We start from the raw sequence: 18,348 nt of genomic DNA on the forward strand, positions 1-18,348 counted from the left end.
GGGAATTTTTGATTCTGGCCATGCCGTGCTGGCCAGGGGTGGTCTGTGTCAGTGGTGGCGTGAGGGCTGGAGGCTGCTGCAAATGCTGTGCAATGTGGCATCAAGGAGGGTGCAGGAGGGCACAGAAGGGTGCAAGAGGGTGCAGCAGGGTGTGTGAGGGTGTGTGAGGATGCAGAAAGGTGAGGGAGCATGGAGAAGGGTGTGGGAGGATGCAAGAGGGTGCATGAGAACCCTCTTGGAGGGTGTGAGAGGATGTGGGGAGGTGCAGGGTGTGCATGAGGATGCAATGGGATGGAGGAGGGCACGTGGGGATGTAAGAGGGTACAGGAAGATGCATCAGAGAACAGAAAGGTACAGGAAGGTGCTTCAGGATGCAGAAGGGTGCTGCAGGGGAGAATGCAGGGGTGTGCAGGAGAATATAGGAGAAATGTGCAGTAGGATACAGGAGGGTGCAGGAACATGCAGGAGAAAGATGCAGGAGGAAGGTGAAGGTGGATGGTTCAAAGAGGATGCGAAGGGTGCAGGAAGATGCAGGATGGTGCAGGGGTTTGCAGAGGGGTGCGAAAAGATGCAGGAGGAAGGTGCAGGAGGGTGCAGCAGGATGCAGGACAAAGATGCAGGAGGGCGGCTCCAGAAGGATGCAGGAGGGCGCAGCAGCCCGTCCCTGAGCCGCCGGCGGGGGCCGGGCCGTGCGGGCAGGGCGGCGGGGGCGGTGCGGAGCCCGGCCCGGCCCCGCTGTGGGGCAGGGCCCGCCCGGGCCGGCCCGCCCTGCCCGGCTCTCCGGCGGCGCCGATGGGGCTGAGGGCCTGGCTGCGATCGCTCGGCGGCTGCTGCGGCTGCTGCGGCGGGGAGGCGGCGCCGCCCGAGAAGGAGCCCCTGCTAAGGTGAGACCCCGGCCCGGCCCCGCGGCGGGGGATGCGCCCACCCCGGTCCCCCGCTCCCCAGCCTGGCGTGAGCCCCGCTGTGCCCAGCCCCGCTTCCAGCGCTGTCACTGGGGCTGGACATCCCCTGCCGGAGCGCTCTGGGCGCCGGAGGGATCTTCCCCCGGCGGGAACGAGCAGCTTCCCGTGCCCTTTCCGCCTGGGTTGGCTGCCGCAGGGGCTGAGTTCCTCCTGCCAGCCCACGGCGCGATGCCCCCCGGGATGCTGAGGCACCTGGCGAGAGGTGTTCTACGGGAAAGGTTTAGGGAGTGAATCGAGAGCGGCATCTCTTCGGTGTTCCCCGTGATGCCCGTTCACAGGGACGGTCCAGCGCTTGTCTTTCCATGGTGGGATTTCAATAGAGGAGGATGAGACACTGAACAAAAAGGGATCAGGTCTCATCGTTAGGCAGCTCTGCGCTTTGCAGAGCTCAGTTCCCGGGTCGGGATCTTAGAATCACAGAATGATTTAAGTTCGAAGGGACCTAGAAGATGACCTTGTTCCATCCCTGTGCCACCCCCCACTATGTCAGGTTGCTCCAAACCCTGCTCAACCTGGCCTTGGACACTTCCAGGGACGGGGCAGCCACAGCTTTTCTGGGCAACCTGTGCCAGGGCCTCACCACCCTCACAGGGAGGAGTTTCTTCCAAGCATCTGAGCTAAATCTCTCTTTTACTTTAAAACCGTTCCCCCTTGCCCTATCACTATCTGCCCGTGTAAACTGTTGCTCTCCCTCTTTTTTACAAGCCCCTTTAAGAAGTGGAAGGGGCTCCAAAGTCTCCCTGGAGCTTTTTCTTCTCCAGGTTGAACAACCCCAGCTGTCAGCCTGTCTCCATCCAGGGATGCTGGAGAGGAGATGAGGATGCAGAGCCGGAGCCGGCTGTATGTGAGAGCTGCCCGTGCTGATCTCCAGGGAGCAGATCTTTCTCTCCCGCTGTCAGTCGCATCTGCTTTGTGCAGAGAGACGCTGACGTTGGGGGGTTGTGTGAAAAGATAAAGCCCCGAGTCGTGGAGAAGAGCCGTGAGCTGTGGAAGAATGTGAGGAGAGTCCGCATGTTGCAAAACACCCATGCAGTAGGTTTGTGGCACCTCTCCCTCCCTCCCCAGCTCCCAGCCGTGGTCTCAGCACCACCAGTGGGTATCCCAGCCCCGAGAGGGGGCAGGGACCGTGCCCTCCCTGCATCATCGGTGCGACAGAAGCACTTCAAGGGGAGTGTGGGAGCAGAAGCACTTCAAGGGGAGTGTGGGATGCTCCCGGTGTGCCCTACATAGGTATCAAGTAACAGCAGAGCTGGTGACAGGGCTTGAAACGTCCTGATTTCGCACTGTTAAAGCAGTTACCTAAATAATAACCAGATAATCCCGAGCATGAGGTCTCCAGCCCAGGAAATTGGCATTAAGCTACCGGGAACTGAGCACACGTGTGGAGAAGCTCCTTCCTGGGGCCACAGTGGCTGTCCCTCACCTGGCTCCTTTCTTTAGTAACACGCCTTCCACTGGCGATCCAATTAATGCTGCTATAAGTAGGAAAGCCTCTATAAATTCTGGGAATTCTAAAGGCACCTGCATCTGTACAAGTGTGCTGGCATAATTAATCTAACAGCCTAATCACTGGCTTGTCCTTCCTTGGGAGGCTTTTGGGTTTTATTTCATAGCAGGCATCTTGCAATAGCTTCCTGGCTCTATTTTTATTTTTACTTCAACTTTGTTTAAAATGAATGACTTGCTTGAGATTTCAGATCTTTTAGCTGAGTTTTAGGTTTTGGGACCTGGTGTCGTGGGTGTTGCAAAGCATCCAGGCTGCCTGGCTGTCTCTCAATGTGCAAAGGTGGGGTCTGGCTTGGATGGTGTACTCAGGACGAAAATAAACGAAATATTTGGGCTCTGAATTCCAAAACAAATCGAATGTGGACTGAAAGTCCCTTGGAGAAGAAACTGGAGAAGAAATCAGAAGAATCTGATGAAGCATTAGTGCTCACCATTTTCTGGATAAAATCCAGAGTGTGAAATGGTCTCAGTCCCTTGTGGTCCCACAGAGATTCCTGTAACCTGCAAAGCAGCTGCTGTTCATGTGTTCCTTTTTTCTCCTCCCATTTCTTCCTTTTCAATGTCGTTTGGAAGAACTGTTGGCAGAGCTCTCCATGCCTGTATGGACTTGCTGACTCCTGGGCACTGCCTGCATTCCTTACAGACTGCTGGATGCTCCATGCTGTGATTTGGAAATCGAGATGCACTGAGGGAGGGAGTGGCTCGGAAGAGCTCAGGTGTGGGAGTGTTATTTCCAAATACTGGTGCTTTAAGTAATTCATATGTTAAAAGTACTGGTAAATCCCTGAGTGGGAAGAAGCCTGTTGAAGGCAAGATGGGGCTGAACTCATGCTCATGGCACAGCTGGCTCCTGAGTGATCCCTTCCAGGCTGGGATCCTGTCTGCTCCACAACTGAGAAGCAGTTTGAGCAAAGCCGTGCTGGCTCCGGTGTAGGAACGGCTGAGTTGTGCCACCCCCACCCTCCAAGTTACCTTTGTTTGCTTGTCTTTAATGAGAGATTATAAGAGATTATCTTTTCCCTTATTACCTGTTGCTCAGGTTTTTGGTTTGTTGAAAGTCTAATTAACCTTCCTGCTTCAGGAACGCTGATGGGAACTATTTTTTTCTATTTCATTTATGTGCTGGAGCTCCTTTTAGCATCTTTCTATGGCTTGGTGCCACAGCGCTCACAGAGTTATCTGAGGTTTCATTGGATGGGTTCCTTGCGAAAGGAATGGGATTTGGGTAGCAAACACTGGGTTGTTCTAACAAGAAGTGAGCAGAGGTTGCCACAGGGTGGCTGAGGAGACTGTTGGGTAAGGCCAAAAATAGTTCTCCACTTATATTGTCCTGCTCAAGTGCCTGGATGTCCTGATTAGACACTTTATGGAAATCCCCTGCTAAAAGTTCTCCTGGCAGAAGTTAGTATCCCTGTTAAAAAAATGCACATCCCAGTAGCAACATTAATCCATAAAACACAGAACTGCCCTCCGTGCAGAGAAAAGCTCCCTGCCTTCCCAAGGAACAACCTTCCCAGAAGATAACACTCTGCTTTGCTGACTGCTAAGCAAATTAGGCTCACACACAAACAGGCTGAGGATGTTTCCATCCTCAGATAAAGATGGGGCTAAATGCCCTTTCTGTGCCTTGGCTGCCCTTGTGCAGCTCAGCATGTCACTGTACCTCTGAGGCAGGAGCTGCTGGGGTGGGGGACACCTGCAGAGGTTGCCTGCTTGATTTGGTAGGGTTTGTGCTGCTGGGGAGAAAGTAGAGCTGCAGGGTCCCACAGAAACGTGGTCGTGGATGTGGGACCTCTGGAGAGAATCCAGTCCCACCCCTGCTCAAGCAGGGTCAGCTGGAGCAGGTTCATCATCACAGAGTGATTTGGGTTGGGAGGGACCTTAAAGATCATCCAGTTCCAACCCTCTGCCGTGGGCAGGGATGCCACCCACAAGGTGGGAAGGCAGGAGGCTATGGGAGCAATGGGAAGATGCCACCTTTCATCCTAGCAGATGGATGCTCCCAGTTCTTCCAGCCTAACTGCTCAAATAATATCCAGTGTCTTTAGCAAATTCATGTGTCTCATGTCTCTCACGGGAGCACTGCCTGGTATAGACTGTGGCTTGTGTGGTCAGGATGTTTGCTAAGGTAAAAAACTCTGCCTGTCTTCCCATTCCCCACTGCTCTTCCTCCTCCCATCTCCCAGGCAGGACTCTGGGCACTTTTCCCTGGGAGGGTACAAGGAGGCAGCACGGTGCTAATGCTACCTGGCCTCTGCCCCTCTCTGCAGCAACAACAACCCCTACGCATCCTTTGGAGCCACGCTGGCACGGGATGAGGAGCAGAACCTGTGGAGCACCCCCCACGACGTGACCCACACGGAGGCGGACGACGACCGGGTGCTGTACAACATGATCGTGGTCAGGAACCAGCTGGACAAGGACTCGGAGGTGAGGCAGCGCCAGTCTGGGCGCCCAGTCTCACTGTGGACCGGCCTCGGAGCTTCCATCACCCTTTGGGCTCGCTGCTTCCACCACAGCCTTTAGCAGTGCCTCTGTTTAAGCACCCACTAATCACAGAATCATAGAATGGTTTGGGTTGGAAGGGACCTTAAAGCCCATCTCGTTCCACCCCCTGCCATGGGCAGTTGACACCTTCCACTAGACCAGGCTACTCCAAGCTCCGTCCAACCTGGCCTTGACACTTCCAGGGATGGGGCAGCCACAGCTTCTCTGGGCAACCTGTGCCAGGGCCTCACCACCCTCACCAGGAAGAATTTCTTGCTAATATCTAATCTAAACCTACTTGCTTTAGCTTGAATCCATTCCCCCTTGTCCTGTCACTCCAGGCTCTTGTACATAGTCTCTCTCCATCTTTCCTATGGGCTCCTTTCAGGTACTGGGAGACCACAATTAGGTTGCCCCAGAGCCTTCTCTCCTCCAGGCTGAACAATCCCAATTCTCTCAGCCTTTCCTCCTAGCAGAGGTGCTCCATCCCTCTGATCAACTTGATGGCCTCCTCTGGACTCGTTCCAACAGGTCCTTCCTTCAATTAAGCTGCTGTAAAGACCCCAAAGTGACCCAGTGTGGGTCATGTAGGTATCAGGTCCTCGCATCTAGAGGATGCACCCTCTAGATTTTGTCCTGTTGTGGATGGATCTGTGGCCATCTCATCCCTGGGAAGCTTGGGCGTGTCTCTGGCAGCTGATCCAGGAAGAGCCACCCTGAGCTGTGATGCTTTTCTCACCTCCATGGAACCCCGAGGTTCATCTCCCTCTGTTTTGAGAACCTCCGTGTTCTCCTTGTCTCGGCTACTTTCAGTGCTCTCCCAGGGCATTATCCCATTGAGTGTATATTGCCTCCAGAATCTTTTGTCCCCCCACTCCAGATCCCTTTCACTAGATATCTATTTCTGTACATCTTTGACCAACCAAAACCAAGGATTATATGCCTTCCATGAAGGAGTAAGGAAACACAGCAGCTGACACTTGAAAACCAAGGAAGTCTTAAAGCCAGTGGTGGGCTGGCTACATCCAGGGATGCAGGAAAGGACACAAGGTAGGCTTGAGATGAAGATCAAGGACAAATGGACTTCTTGGGGAAGGAAACTGGGAGGAGGAATAGAAGAGACAAAAAGGAAAAGATAGTGGGAGGGAATGGGAAGAACATGAGGAAGATGTTTTACAGTGGACAGGAATCATTTGCTGCACATGTCTCAGAAAGCAGGGAGATCTCCAGGGAGGGTTCCCAGGCATTCGTTGTTGCTAGAACATGCACGGGAATGATGCCCTGCAAGGACCTCAAACTCCCCCCACCACCAAAAGTGTTCTGGAAGCACTGGGACCCCCAGCCCAATTTCCCAGTTTCCCAGGCTGCTTGTTTTGTCCGCTATCCCCCCGGTTTGTCCTTTCCATGGCCAGGCTGGCGTTACCCCTGCCTGCAGTGGCATTTGCCCAGCAGTGGCAGCGCCCGTAGCTGAGCTGTCGCTCCGGCAGCGTGTCAAGTTCAATCCTTCTCCAGTGGGTTGTATGGCAATTATCGGGAAGCAGGGAACTGGCACAGCTCTTACTGTGGAAGGGAGAAATCATCACTGTTACATAAAGGCTGTTTTGCAGCCCTGATTTCCTTCGCTAAGGCCCTTCAGCTCAAAGGAGATTTCAGTGGCCTGATTAGGAGCAGGCTGTGGTGAACAGTGACACATTTTTCCCCTCTCTGCTCTGACTCCAGAATGTTTGCAGGAAAGCCTGGAGGCTTCACATTTAATTTCAACACGATCCCACTTAATCCAAGAGTCTGCAAGGGTGTAACTCTTCCTCCTGTGATAGTCCCCTTGAACCAAAAGCTAGTTCAGCTTTCACAGGAAGCTTTAGACTCCAGAGAGATCAAAATTACAATTTTGAAAAGTTTAATGAGATAATGCAATCTTTGTATACAGTTGGCCAGAATCCCCATTCAAACAGCTTTTCAGCTTGGTTTAGGGCTCATGATGAGGCAGGCCTCCTAAAAACTAATATTATCTATAAAAGAGTACCATAAGTGGCCAGACTGCTAAAAAGCTGTCTCCTTGGGCATGTGTGTCAACCCTGTTCTGGTTGCAGAGGAGAGCATCAGTTATGGGTGAGCAGGAGATTGTTCCTGTGCCTGCCTGTCCTAAACCCACTGTGCTTGCCTGTCCTAAACTCAATGTGCCTGCCTATCCTAAATCCAACCCTTTCTCCCTGTCTTCAGTGTACCTATAGGGTTTTCAGTGGCTCTGAGCATCCAGTGAAAAAGAAAGCCCAAAACACACGGGGCTTCCTCTCCACAACAAACGTAGAATCACATACCCTGTATTTTTATGCAGTGCAATGAATAAAAAGCCTGAGGAGTGCAACATCAGGTCACCTTTGAGGAAAGCCAACTCACAATATGCTTGATTTGAGTTATGGCACCGTGCCCTTTGCAGCTCAGGGTTGTTGCTGCTCTGCTGCTTCCTTTTACAGCTGGGGAAACTGAGGCACCACACAGAAGCCCAGCAAGCTGTTGCAGATTCCAGCTGCAGTTCTTTCTGGGTGGCAGGACAGGGAGGGACTTGGCTGGCAAAGCCAACATTCCTGTGTTCAGCCCTGGGTGCCAAAATTTCTCCTTACTCCAGCAAGCATTTTAAAACTAGGCCAGATTGCAGTGCCCTCCCCTCCTAATGAGACTTCAGCCCTGAGAGAGAAAAAAAGTCTAATTGCAGAAAAGCCCTGGGCTGCAAAAGCCATAATCTGCTTTGGGGGCTGCTCTGTTCCCAAAGTCCCCAGGGGGAGTACGTGGATGCTGCAGGACAGAGGACGGAGGAACCGTTTCTTTGTGCAGTGCACAAGTGTTACAAAACCATAGGTCCTTTTTTTCCTGTGGTTATAATTGACTGAAAGGAGAACTACTCCCTGTATTTCTGCTTTTTCATTTAGCAGAGAAGTTTTGGTGTGCAGTGCACTCACTGTATGCTTTGCCATTCCCCACCTTTATCTCAGGGATTTCCTAGCACAGGACTTTGGAAGGATCCCAAAGAGCAGGTCGCCCTACACTGTGTGTGCTTTATCTGCATGGCACCACCCTGGCAGCACTGGTGTCCTCCTTCAGGATGGACCCACACCCCATCTGTGCAGAGCTGTTTCTTCCCCCTGTCCCTTTTGACAGTCCTGCTCTGGGAAATTTTGGCAGCTCCAGCCCAAACACAGTGTGACTTTGGAGACCAGAGCTGTCATCAAAGCCTTTGAAGGCTGGGATCAGTGTTTCAAATACAGGAAAAATGGGATTTTTTTCCTCCTCCTGCTCTGCAGCATTGTTGAACCTGTTGTGGTATAAAGTAAATCCTAAATCTGGAGGTGAAATGAGCAGCAAGAGCTGCACTGGGGTCATTGCTGGGCTTATGTGTGTGATGGGGCAGATAGCCCTTCCACTGAGGGCCAGTTTGTGGTGGCCCTGGTGCCTCCATGTCCTCTAGTGGAGTGTGTGGAGTTACCTGGGCAGAGAGGCTTCAGAGAAGGAGCCACGGTCAGAACAGCTGTGCCACAGATCTGTGAGCAGAAGCTAAAGGTGGGATCTGGCATTATGACTGAGGAAAAAACCCTGTTCTTACAGCTTGCTATAAATGCAGTGTTTCTCTCTTCTTTTGGCTTATTCCCTCAAGGAAGGTGGGATCACAAACCCCACCAGCAAAGGCAATTCCTCAGCCTGTAGCCCTGCCAGGGGCCTGGCTAGCAGAGCGACGCTGGCATGATCCTCCTGAAAAGCCCATTAATGAGCTGACAAGGCCTATTTTTCTTCTTCCTCCTGCTCTCTGACAGGATTATTCTTTTTTAAACAGGTTGCAGAGAAGGTCAGTATTGTGACAAGCTGTAGCTGGGGCATAGAGAGGTGATGGGATTTATCCAGGGCCGGGGATGCTGGCTGGGGAGCCCAGAACCAACCCTCTTAATGCCTGCATGCCTCTCTTAAAATGAATCCAGTTTAACCTTATGCTAATCTGAGATGTTGGTCGATGGACCAACATGTAGTTTGTATTTGCTCAGCTATTTCCAGTGGAACCAGAGCAGGAGCATCCCTGGTGTGCTACCTGCCTGGACTGGTATTTTGCAGTGTTTCCCTGGTAACTCTGTTTTGATCTCATTTCCAAAATAACTCTTTAACAGAACCCCAATTGCTTTTAAGGGAATAAAGGGAACGGCTTCAGTAGAGGATTGCTTTGGTAACGTGAAGAAAGCTCCCTCCTAATTAGTAAATTTTCATGTGATCAGGGATGAAAAGTTGGACAGTCCTGCCTGTTCTCTTGGCACATTTTTTTCCAGAGCTCTCTCTGAGTTATGTACCAGCCTGGCTCATTTCATGCCATTTGGCATTTGCAGATTTAGTGTTTCACACTAGAGAGTCTGGGGAAATTTTCCAGGTAAACATTTGAAGGCCTGAGCACTTAGGGAAGAGAGGCAGTGGGGTTTCCCTGCTGTTCCTGGGATATTCTTGACTCATGCACACAGGGTTTTCTCAAGCCCCCACTGGTATATGTTGTGCCCAGCTCTGTGGGTTTAAAAGGGCAAAATTGGTTGCAAAAAACAGGGCTGGAAACTGCAATCTGCGTTGGTCTCCTGTGGTTAATTCAGATTTTGGCAAAAGGCAGATTTTCTTAAAGGGCTGCTTTTGAATGCATCACTGGGCTGGCCCAGACCTGTAGAAACCCCAGGAAGTTTGGTGCAGACCAGTCTCCTGCTCTGCTCTCCCAGTCCTGTGTGTGAGAAGCCTCCTCACCACTCCAGAAATTACACTAACCTTTCCAAGGAGCTGTGGGAGAGGAGTTTGGTGTGGAGCCCCAGCCTGCCCTGTGGTGCTGAGCAGCCTCAGCCTCGTGATGCTGCCTGGCCCCTCCAAAATGCTCCCTCCACAATCACATCCTGGTGACTCACGGGATGTGTGTGGGGAACACCCTCCACAAAGCCTCTGATGTTGCCCATGCCTATGCATGGATGGGACAAGCTCTGCTCTTCCTCTGCTGTGTAGTTCAAGGGAGATGCTTTTTAGGATAATTTCAGGAAGGGAATGATGGTCTTAAGTTTATTTCCTCATTAAAGCCACACAGAGGACAGTCCACAGCAGTCAGGGTGTCTCTGCTACAAGGAATTGCCTGGGAAAAGCCAGCATCCTCCTCCCAGCTTTCTCTATAGAAATACAAATACATTCAGCTCCATACTCAGGCAAAAGAAATCCCACTGGAACAAGGGGTCCCTCCCAGGCACCACCATTAAGCATCATTTTCTGTACTAAAGCAGTTCCTTTGCACACTTCCCAAATTCTTCATCAACAGGACACTGTTAGAGCTCCCCCGCGACTGAATATGCATTGTATTCACTTCCATAGCACAACGCAGTGACTGCGGCGTACAAGAAAGCCATAACCTAGATTCCCTTAAAACAAAAATAGACAAGGGAAAACACACTGCAGTTAATCCAGAGAAAATCAGGAGCAGCTTCCCTGCATGCTAAGCACTGCTGCCGTGCTTAGCGAGGAGTCTGGCTGGCTACCGTGGGGGTAAATCCCTGCAGCCCTGAGAGCTGCTGCCAGCAGGCTGCGTTCTGGGGAGAGGAGCATCCTTCCCAGCTCCCCCCAGCTCACTAATTCCACAGTGTGAGCACGACTGGGATCACAGGGGCTGTCTGGATCGATTGTCTGCATTAAAGCACTTGTTTATCTCCGTGGGAGGGCAGAGACACGCAGCTTATTTCCCCACCAGCATGCCCAGACTGGCTTGCTCTCCTTTCTGCTGGTACCGAGGGGTCATGGAGGGCTGAGACGTTTCCAAGGAATCCCTGCCAGCGGGGACCAAGGCATCACGCAGCTTTTTAGTCCCTTTCTAAAATCTTGCAAGTTTTCAATAAACTTCCCACAAAGCTTTAACACAATAAACCCCCTCTTTTCTTTCCCACTGAGAGGAGCTCAGTTCCTAGCTATGAGCTGGGAGAGGAGAGTCTTGCCCCTGCCTCATGTCTCTGGTGAAGGGCTGAGGAGCCATCCTGGTGCCTTGTGCTGGCAGCCAGGTGCCCTCCTGTGCAAACAGGAAAGCTTTTTTCAAGTGCCACTGCAGCCCAGAGGGAAATGTGCCTCTGGCTCCTGGGGAGCAGCAGCACAAAGCTAAAGCTGAAGGGGATTTTGCTCTCTGGGAGTGAGTGGCTGCAGGCAGAGCTGGTTTCCCCTGCTCTCCTGACCTGAAGTCACCAGTGTGTTAACCCTGCTGGCTGCTTTTTCCAAAGTGTAATCTCCAAGGGCTTCCTGCAGCTATGGCTGATCATCAGGAAAACAGGCTTTGTTTTTAATTCCCTGCAGTTGTGGTGTGTCAGGAAAAAAACACTAGGGAATCTCCAACTCTTTATGGAATCAAGTCAACTCTTTGAGGCACCAGGTATCAGAAAACAGTGGGATTTCTAACCCACAGCTGACCTCTGTGGAAATTGTTTATCCGCTCTGAACCCAGAGTGTTGTGTAGGAAAATCTCAGGGTGACGGCACAGATTAACACCTGTTTATTCTACAAGAGTCTGTCTAGGTAATCTGGTGCTGAGAAATGAGATTAATTAAGGTTGTTAGTGCAAGGAAATTACCAGGATGATGCTGTGACCCATTGTGGGACTGCTTCTAAAAATGCACCCTTTGCAGAATGTGCACTGATTAAACTCAGCTATGAAAAGTGCTCCTGGTTTTCTTGCAGAATGCATGCATTTCCAAAGGAATGCTTGCTGATAGAATCATGGAACCATGGAATCATTTAGGTTGGAAAAGCCATCTAAGATCATCAATTCCAACCATTAACCCAGCATTGCAAAGCCCACCACTAACCTTGTGCAGATGTGTTTAAATGTGCTGGTGTGACTTTAATAAATAACCTCAAACTCCTCCCTCTTGGGCAGTGTCCCATTAAGCTGGAGGGCCAGTGCAAGGATTTCAGCTGTACAGTGGAGTGAGGTATTAACTGCAGCAACTGGCAGCCACTAAGGCTTATTATGTCAGATGACTCTAGTTCAGCCCTCAACCATCCACGTGCACCTCTGTTCTCTTTAAAAAAAGGTATCCCAATATTTTAAAAACCTCTATTTTCTTGTTCTCTAGTACTTTCAAACACCTGCCTACGCAGTTCAATGCCAAGCAGAGGGCTGAGCAGTTTGCAGAAGCCCCTGTATGGGTGACCACACTGAGAGAAGTAACTTTTTTGCGAACTTCTCTTTCCCATGGCTGTAAGAAAACGTGTTGTGCCAGTTTAACTGCAAGAATATGAAAATAAGGTGTTTCAATGGTTTATGGAAAGTTTTTATTAACACCTGATTGTGCCTTCTCAAGCAGTAAAGGCCAAACAAGGTATTTTCACAGGCTCAGGTTTTGATATTAGCTGGGGTGTGAAAGTTTAGGGTAAAGGGCTTTGGACCAAAGAGACTCAAGTCTCCCATTTGGAAATTCATGTTGTTCCCCAGACTAGGAGAGCATTCCAATTTCCAGCACAGAGCTAGAATTGCATTCTCCATGTCTGACTGAGGAGACCACTTTGGTTGCCAGCAACACCTAAGCTAAATTCTGTCATTTCAGGGTGACTGGAAGCTGCATTGAACAGAGATATGGTGCCAAATATCAAGCTAAATATTCTGTGCTGGTCAGTGTAATTTTTTCCAGGGGCAACAAGAGCCTGGTTGTTGACCTTCATACCTCAGTGCCTACATTAACAGTGCAATTCTGGCTCCATTCCTAAAAGCTCAAATTCCTTGAAAAGCATCAGATTGAAACAACTGAGTGTCTCTTATCCCTTTGCTTTGCAGGAATGGCAAAAGCTCAACTATGATATTTATACCTTACGGCAGACCCGAAAAGAAGTGAGGAGCAGGTGGAAACACATTTTGGAGGATTTAGGTAAGCTAGGGGACAAAAGGATGTAATTTCTGTGGTACCAAACGAGGGGTCCCACCGTGGTTGAGGATGGGAACAGCTCCACAAAATGAGGCTGGTAGAGGAGAAATGGAGGAAAATAAAAAGAGGTTGGTGTGCAATGCCATCAGATATCCCACATGACATCTATGAGCCTGTGGGAGGCTCCCCAGGGCTCAGGCAGGGCTGGGAGGAGACGGGGACACCATGTCTGCAGTCACGTCAAAGAGCCCATGAACCACGATCACCTTCCAAGCCCATAATAGAGGCACAGTCATCCATTTCATGCTTCCTTGTGGAAACTTTGCAGTGGGAGTTCACCCTGGGTTTTTCTAAACAAGATAGGCAGGAAGGAATGAATATATACATCTATTTTGCTTCCTTAGCCTTTGGCAGCTGATCAGAGCTAAACCACTCACTTTGTTTGCTCCCAAATGAATTTGAAATATTCTTTCAGCAAATGGAATAGCTCCACAGAGGCCCTCCTACTCCTGCTGTATCCAAGCTCACAGTGAGCTTCCCCCAGTGGTCCTGTGGAGAAGGCAGTGGTGGTTGTGACACTGGGGTTTTCCCAAGTGCCTGGCACACAGCATGGGATGTGCCATGCAGTCACAGCAGCTGGTGACTTGCATCATGCTGTGGAGGTGGTTGGTGGCTGATGAGAGGAGGATGTGTGACTCTGTTCAAGGACATCATCCCTGGGAGCCAGAGATGGGTATCTCGGTTGCTCCCGCCCTACCTGCCATTCTGGCATCTGGGTGGGAGGAACATTATAAATCCATAACTAGGCATCAGGGTTCATCCTCACCCCGGTGCTCACACGGCCTGTACAGGCCAGACATGGGAGGGATCACTTGACATCCTTCCATCTGTCACTGCACATTGACAAAGGCTCTCCCACATCTCCCTGACGTCTGCCAAGGCTCTGGAGCTGTTTTGCAAAGGGTGGGGAAGATCAAGGCCAGGGATCATTTGGGCATAGCAAAGCCAAACATGCAACCAGATGTGAAACCTGCTATCTTTTGTTATCTAGACCTCTACTTTAATCATAAGACCACCGCAATTACCCCATATGTGCTTTCATGTGAGATGCATCACCACCAGCCCCCTGGAGGTGAACAAGGAGTTGGTGGCAGCCATTACATTTAAAAATCCCTGTATTCATTCTCCTCCCCTTTCCTTTCCTGGATACCCTTCCTATAATCGATGCTGACTACTACAGGAACAATTAGCTGTGCATTCATTACTGCCACAGGTTTTATCACTGTTACCCAGCTACATATAGGTGCTGTCACTGGGATGCTCAGGAAGCCCCACCAGCCCTGAAAGCTCTGGCAGCATCAGGAATGTGGAAGAGCTGAATCAACACCCTTGGTGTGCATGTCTGTACACTTCTTCTCAGGAAAACTAGTAGCGAACTCTCTCTCTGAATGCTTTTGTGATTTTTAACTCCCCACTAGCATGTACATATCTGCCCCAAGTGCAGACACAGAACCTGCCAGGGAGAAACACTAGTTTGTTTCAGGAAGTAGGGAATACAGCCATCCAAGATAGAGGGGGAATAAGGAACCTTGCAAGAGCCTGGGGGGCTCTGGGATGACCCTGCTGGCATGTTTGACTTGTTTCTGTAACACATCTCTCTCCAGGTTTCCAGAAGGAAGCGGACTCCCTCTTGTCAGTGACCAAACTCAGCATCATCAGCGACTCTCAGAACATGAGCAAAGCCCGGGACATCTTGTTAAAGCTCTCAGAAGAGACAAACATCTTCCCGACCAGCTGGGAGCTTTCCGAGCGCTACCTCTTCGTGGTGGTGAGTACTGTGAGCATGCCTTTCCTCCCATCATCCCCAGCTCTGCCAGTGAGCTCACATGAAGGGAAGCAAGTAGGTGAAATGCACCAGAGGATGCTCAGATACGTGGTGGCGTCTGGGGTGATCCTGGCTGACGAGGCACTTGTAGCTTGGTGGTTCAGCTTCCTTGGAAATGTCAGTGTTGTAGCACTATGAATTTCACACCTGCCTGTAAGTTCCTGTAATCCTGTGCAACTGGATGCTCTTGCATCCTGTTAACAAGGTGGGAAAAGATTAGACCTAATGCCTTGCTTAACCTGAGAGTGGCTGTGGAGAGAGGAGATGCTAAGCCATTAGAGAGGGTCCAAAGGAGGTCAACGGAGGTGGTGGAGGGCCTTGAGGGGAAGCCATATGGGGAGCAGCTGAGGGCACTTCATCTGTTCAGCCTGGAGAAGAGGAGACTGAGGGAAGACCTCATCACACTCTACAACTTCCTCAGGAGGGGAAGAGGAGGGGCAGGCACTGATCTCTTCTCTGTGGGGACCAGGGACAGGACGTGAGGGAAGGGCCTGAAGTTGTGTCAGGGCAGGTTTAGGTTGGATATTAGAAAAAGGTTCTTTCTCCAGAAGGTGGTTGTGCACTGGAACAGGCTCCCCAGGGCAGTGGTCACAGCACTGAACCTGACAGAGCTCAAGAAGCATTTGGATGATACTCTCAGGGACATGGTGTGACTCTTGGGGATGGTCCTGTGCAGGGCTAAGGGTTGGCCTCGATGATCCTTGTGGGTCCCTTCTAGCTCAGCATATCCTGTGACCCCGATCAGGGAGCTGCCTGAAACAGCCCATAGTGACCATAACCCCCCTTTCCTTTGGCAGGACCGGCTCATAGCTCTGGATGCTGCAGATGAGTTCTTCAAGATGGCCAGCACGGTGTATCCCAAGAGACCCGGCGGGGACAGGGCAGACGAGAGCCAGAAGGCCCCGCAGTGCATCTCCGTGGTGGTGCCCTGAGGGACGTGCCTCGCCGGCGTGAGATGGACAGCGGGACCGGGCCCCTCGTCCGAGGGGTCAGCACGAGCAGTGCCGCTCCTTGTTCTCCTGCGCAGAAGCAAGCGGGGTGGCTGGAGCCGAGCACGGAGGGCAGCGAGCTGTGCCCCACCGGGAGGGCACGGAAAGGCGGGTGCTGGCCCCAAGGTCCTCCCAAGCAGATGGGAACATGAACTGCTGTAGAGTAGCCCCAGTGGGAGAGCAGTAGCCAAGTAGTGTATGTGATAGGCACGGGGGGAATCTGCCACACATGGCCTTGCTACCATAACTGCAAAAGTTGGGATGCCTCTAGTTCCAAGCGCTGCAAGGAGATCCACTTTTCCACCTTCCACTGGGACCTGCCACTGCCCCTCCCTCTTACCCTTCTAGCCAGGAGGACCAGGGAGAGAGGAAAAATTCCTCAGTCATCTGCAACTCTGTCCTCTTCCTCATCCCCAGCCCATGGCAGTCTCCCCAGGCAGGTCCCAGAGGATTTGGGAAAGAGGCAGGAGCAGTGCGTAGCCGAGAGAGGAGTAAATGCCAGGCAGCAAAGCCTTGGAGCAATGTCACAGTTGGGTGCTATCCCCAGCCATTAGTGCTTTGGGGGCCTTTGTGTCAGGGTGCTCAGCCTGACATCTTAAAAGAAGGTAGAGTTTAGGAAGGTGCCAAGGTCAGAGCTGCTGAGAATTTGGCTCCTGTAATATCCTCAGGTTAGCTGTCCAGCATCTCAATTAATTTCTGAAAGTTTTGGTCTTAATTGCCTGAAAAAGTCCCACCACAAAGCTGCATGTATTGTCAGTATAAAAATCCTCATTATCAGCAGGGATGATATAATGAACATCCTTTATATCTTGGGGTTTTATCTGATAACAAGCAATAATGTTAAAACATTGGATTTGGTAATTTAAAAACAAGTGGTAATTTAAAAACAAGTCCTTCGTTGATTAACATACATGCTGCTAATTGACCAGTTGAAAATGCTGGTTACACAGGACCTCCCAAAGCAGCAAACCAGAGCTTTTATTTGTTTATACCTACAGTGTTCAAAAGATATGAATATATATTTATGAATTGTTTCTGTTTGTCAGTCTTCCTGGGGAACATTTTTGTCAACTCAGAACGCCAGTGAAAACTGATTTTAATAAACAAAACATTACAAAACCAGCCTTTCTTACTCTCTCTGTAACCCTATACAGGTAACAAATGTATCTTGACTGCTGATAGCAAAAGGGTTGGGGTATTTGCAGAGCCTCTGCAACCTGTTCTCCACACAGTTTAAACTGCCTGTTGACTTACAAGAATTGGGTTGTTTGCCAGCCTAAGACCAAAGTCTTTGTAGGAGATGACGGGGATCAAATTTAATTTCAGTGGGATTTGGCATTTCCTACTGATTTCTTTTTCATCTAACAGAAGTTCAGCTGCACTTTGGAAAACCTCCCATGTTTTTACAGAAAATAAACTCCAGTGCACAACAAATCCAGGGTTTGACTTGAAACAAATTGTTGCCGAACTGAGCAGTCTAAGGAACACTGAGCCAAAGTATGTGATGCCACCCAAAAGTCAGCCCTTGGCATGTTATCACTTTACAGTACTATGTGTTATTTAAAACCACCTGATGAGTTCCAAAATCTCAGGGGAAGAAGAGAGATCCTGTTACTGAGCTGCTTGTTTTGGTGACGGAGGTTGACACCACACAGCGCCTTTGCAGAGCCACCCCTCGCTGTCACTTGTAGCCGTAAGACTGGTTCTGATGTCAACAAAATGCATTTTGTTGAAGCTTAATAGGACAAACTGCCCCAAAGGGACAATAATCAGTATCTCTGAATGAGTTTAGCTACCGAAATAAGAATTTCTGAGCGCGGCCACAGGGAGGAGTAGGAATTCACAGCAACATCGGATCAGAGCGGAGCCGCTCTCAGGGTGGAGTAACCAGGCTCAGGAACTTGTGCACTGCTTTGTGTACTGATCACAACAGGAACAGAAAAGGTCTGTCAGTCCCAGCACTCAGATAAAACTGGCGTAGGGTATCCTGAAACCACTGCAAACCAGCCTTTGGTTAAGTAGAAGGATGCAGAGCTACCGAAAATCTGCAACTTGAAAAACTCCAGAAACCAGCAGAAATTGTTCCATACAGGTTCCAGCTCAAGTTTGTCATTCTGTCCATCTTAGAAGAAATGCCTTGTATTTCGTGCACTTGGGGTAGGAGACCAATAAACCATATTTCAGTTAGCAAAGTGCAGAGACTAATTTGCCTTTTCTAAACTACATAGAAATTACTAGGGAGATGCATGACTTAAACTTTCATTTTGTTCAGATTTGGCTCTGTCTCGAGGACCAGCAGGAGAGGACCCTCCACCCAGGGACAGCACATGCTCACCATAGGGTTCAGGCACTACCCAGTTGCCCACTGGTACTGGGCTGCCCGTCAGAGGCTCCCTGGTAATGCTGCATCACCGCCACGGTCCTGGGTCCTGGGATTCATTTCCCAACACAGTAATTATCTTTTTTTAAGGTAAGTTTGGGTTTCTGGGCACCCCCGAGGCCTCTTGAGCCTCCCATATGACCTCTGTCACACCTGGACACTTGTAGAGGCGTCTTAGGCATCCTACAGGTCCCAGGTGCCACTGGACACCTGCATATGGGGAGGCAAATGCTGCTCACGCCCA

At 50.4% G+C, this 18,348-nt stretch overlaps 1 protein-coding gene across 1 annotated transcript; it reads left to right on the top strand.

The window, feature by feature from the left end:
* The first annotated feature begins 754 nt into the window (after positions 1-754).
* MREG (melanoregulin) lies at positions 755-16,843 on the top strand. Its single transcript, XM_051786801.1, has 5 exons — positions 755-884; positions 4,739-4,898; positions 12,763-12,853; positions 14,515-14,678; positions 15,533-16,843. Exons 1-5 carry the CDS (start codon positions 793-795, stop codon positions 15,665-15,667), a joined length of 642 nt encoding a protein of 213 aa, XP_051642761.1. The 5' UTR covers positions 755-792; the 3' UTR covers positions 15,668-16,843.
* Positions 16,844-18,348: the final 1,505 nt, after the last annotated feature.

The sequence above is a fragment of the Manacus candei genome, unplaced genomic scaffold (genome assembly GCF_025592945.1).
Source record: "Manacus candei isolate 608988 ecotype Guabito, Panama unplaced genomic scaffold, ASM2559294v1 h1tg000023l, whole genome shotgun sequence".
Lineage (NCBI taxonomy): Eukaryota > Metazoa > Chordata > Aves > Passeriformes > Pipridae > Manacus > Manacus candei.

What these genes read in the sequence shown, in the direction of transcription:
- MREG (XM_051786801.1), top strand. Translation starts at nt 793, where the DNA reads ATGGGGCTGAGGGCCTGGCTGCGATCGCTCGGCGGCTGCTGCGGCTGC. An exon ending in GAGAAGGAGCCCCTGCTAAG is followed by an intron (nt 885 to 4,738) that starts GTGAGACCCCGG and finishes CCCTCTCTGCAG; the next exon opens with CAACAACAACCCCTACGCAT. An exon ending in ACACATTTTGGAGGATTTAG is followed by an intron (nt 12,854 to 14,514) that starts GTAAGCTAGGGG and finishes ATCTCTCTCCAG; the next exon opens with GTTTCCAGAAGGAAGCGGAC.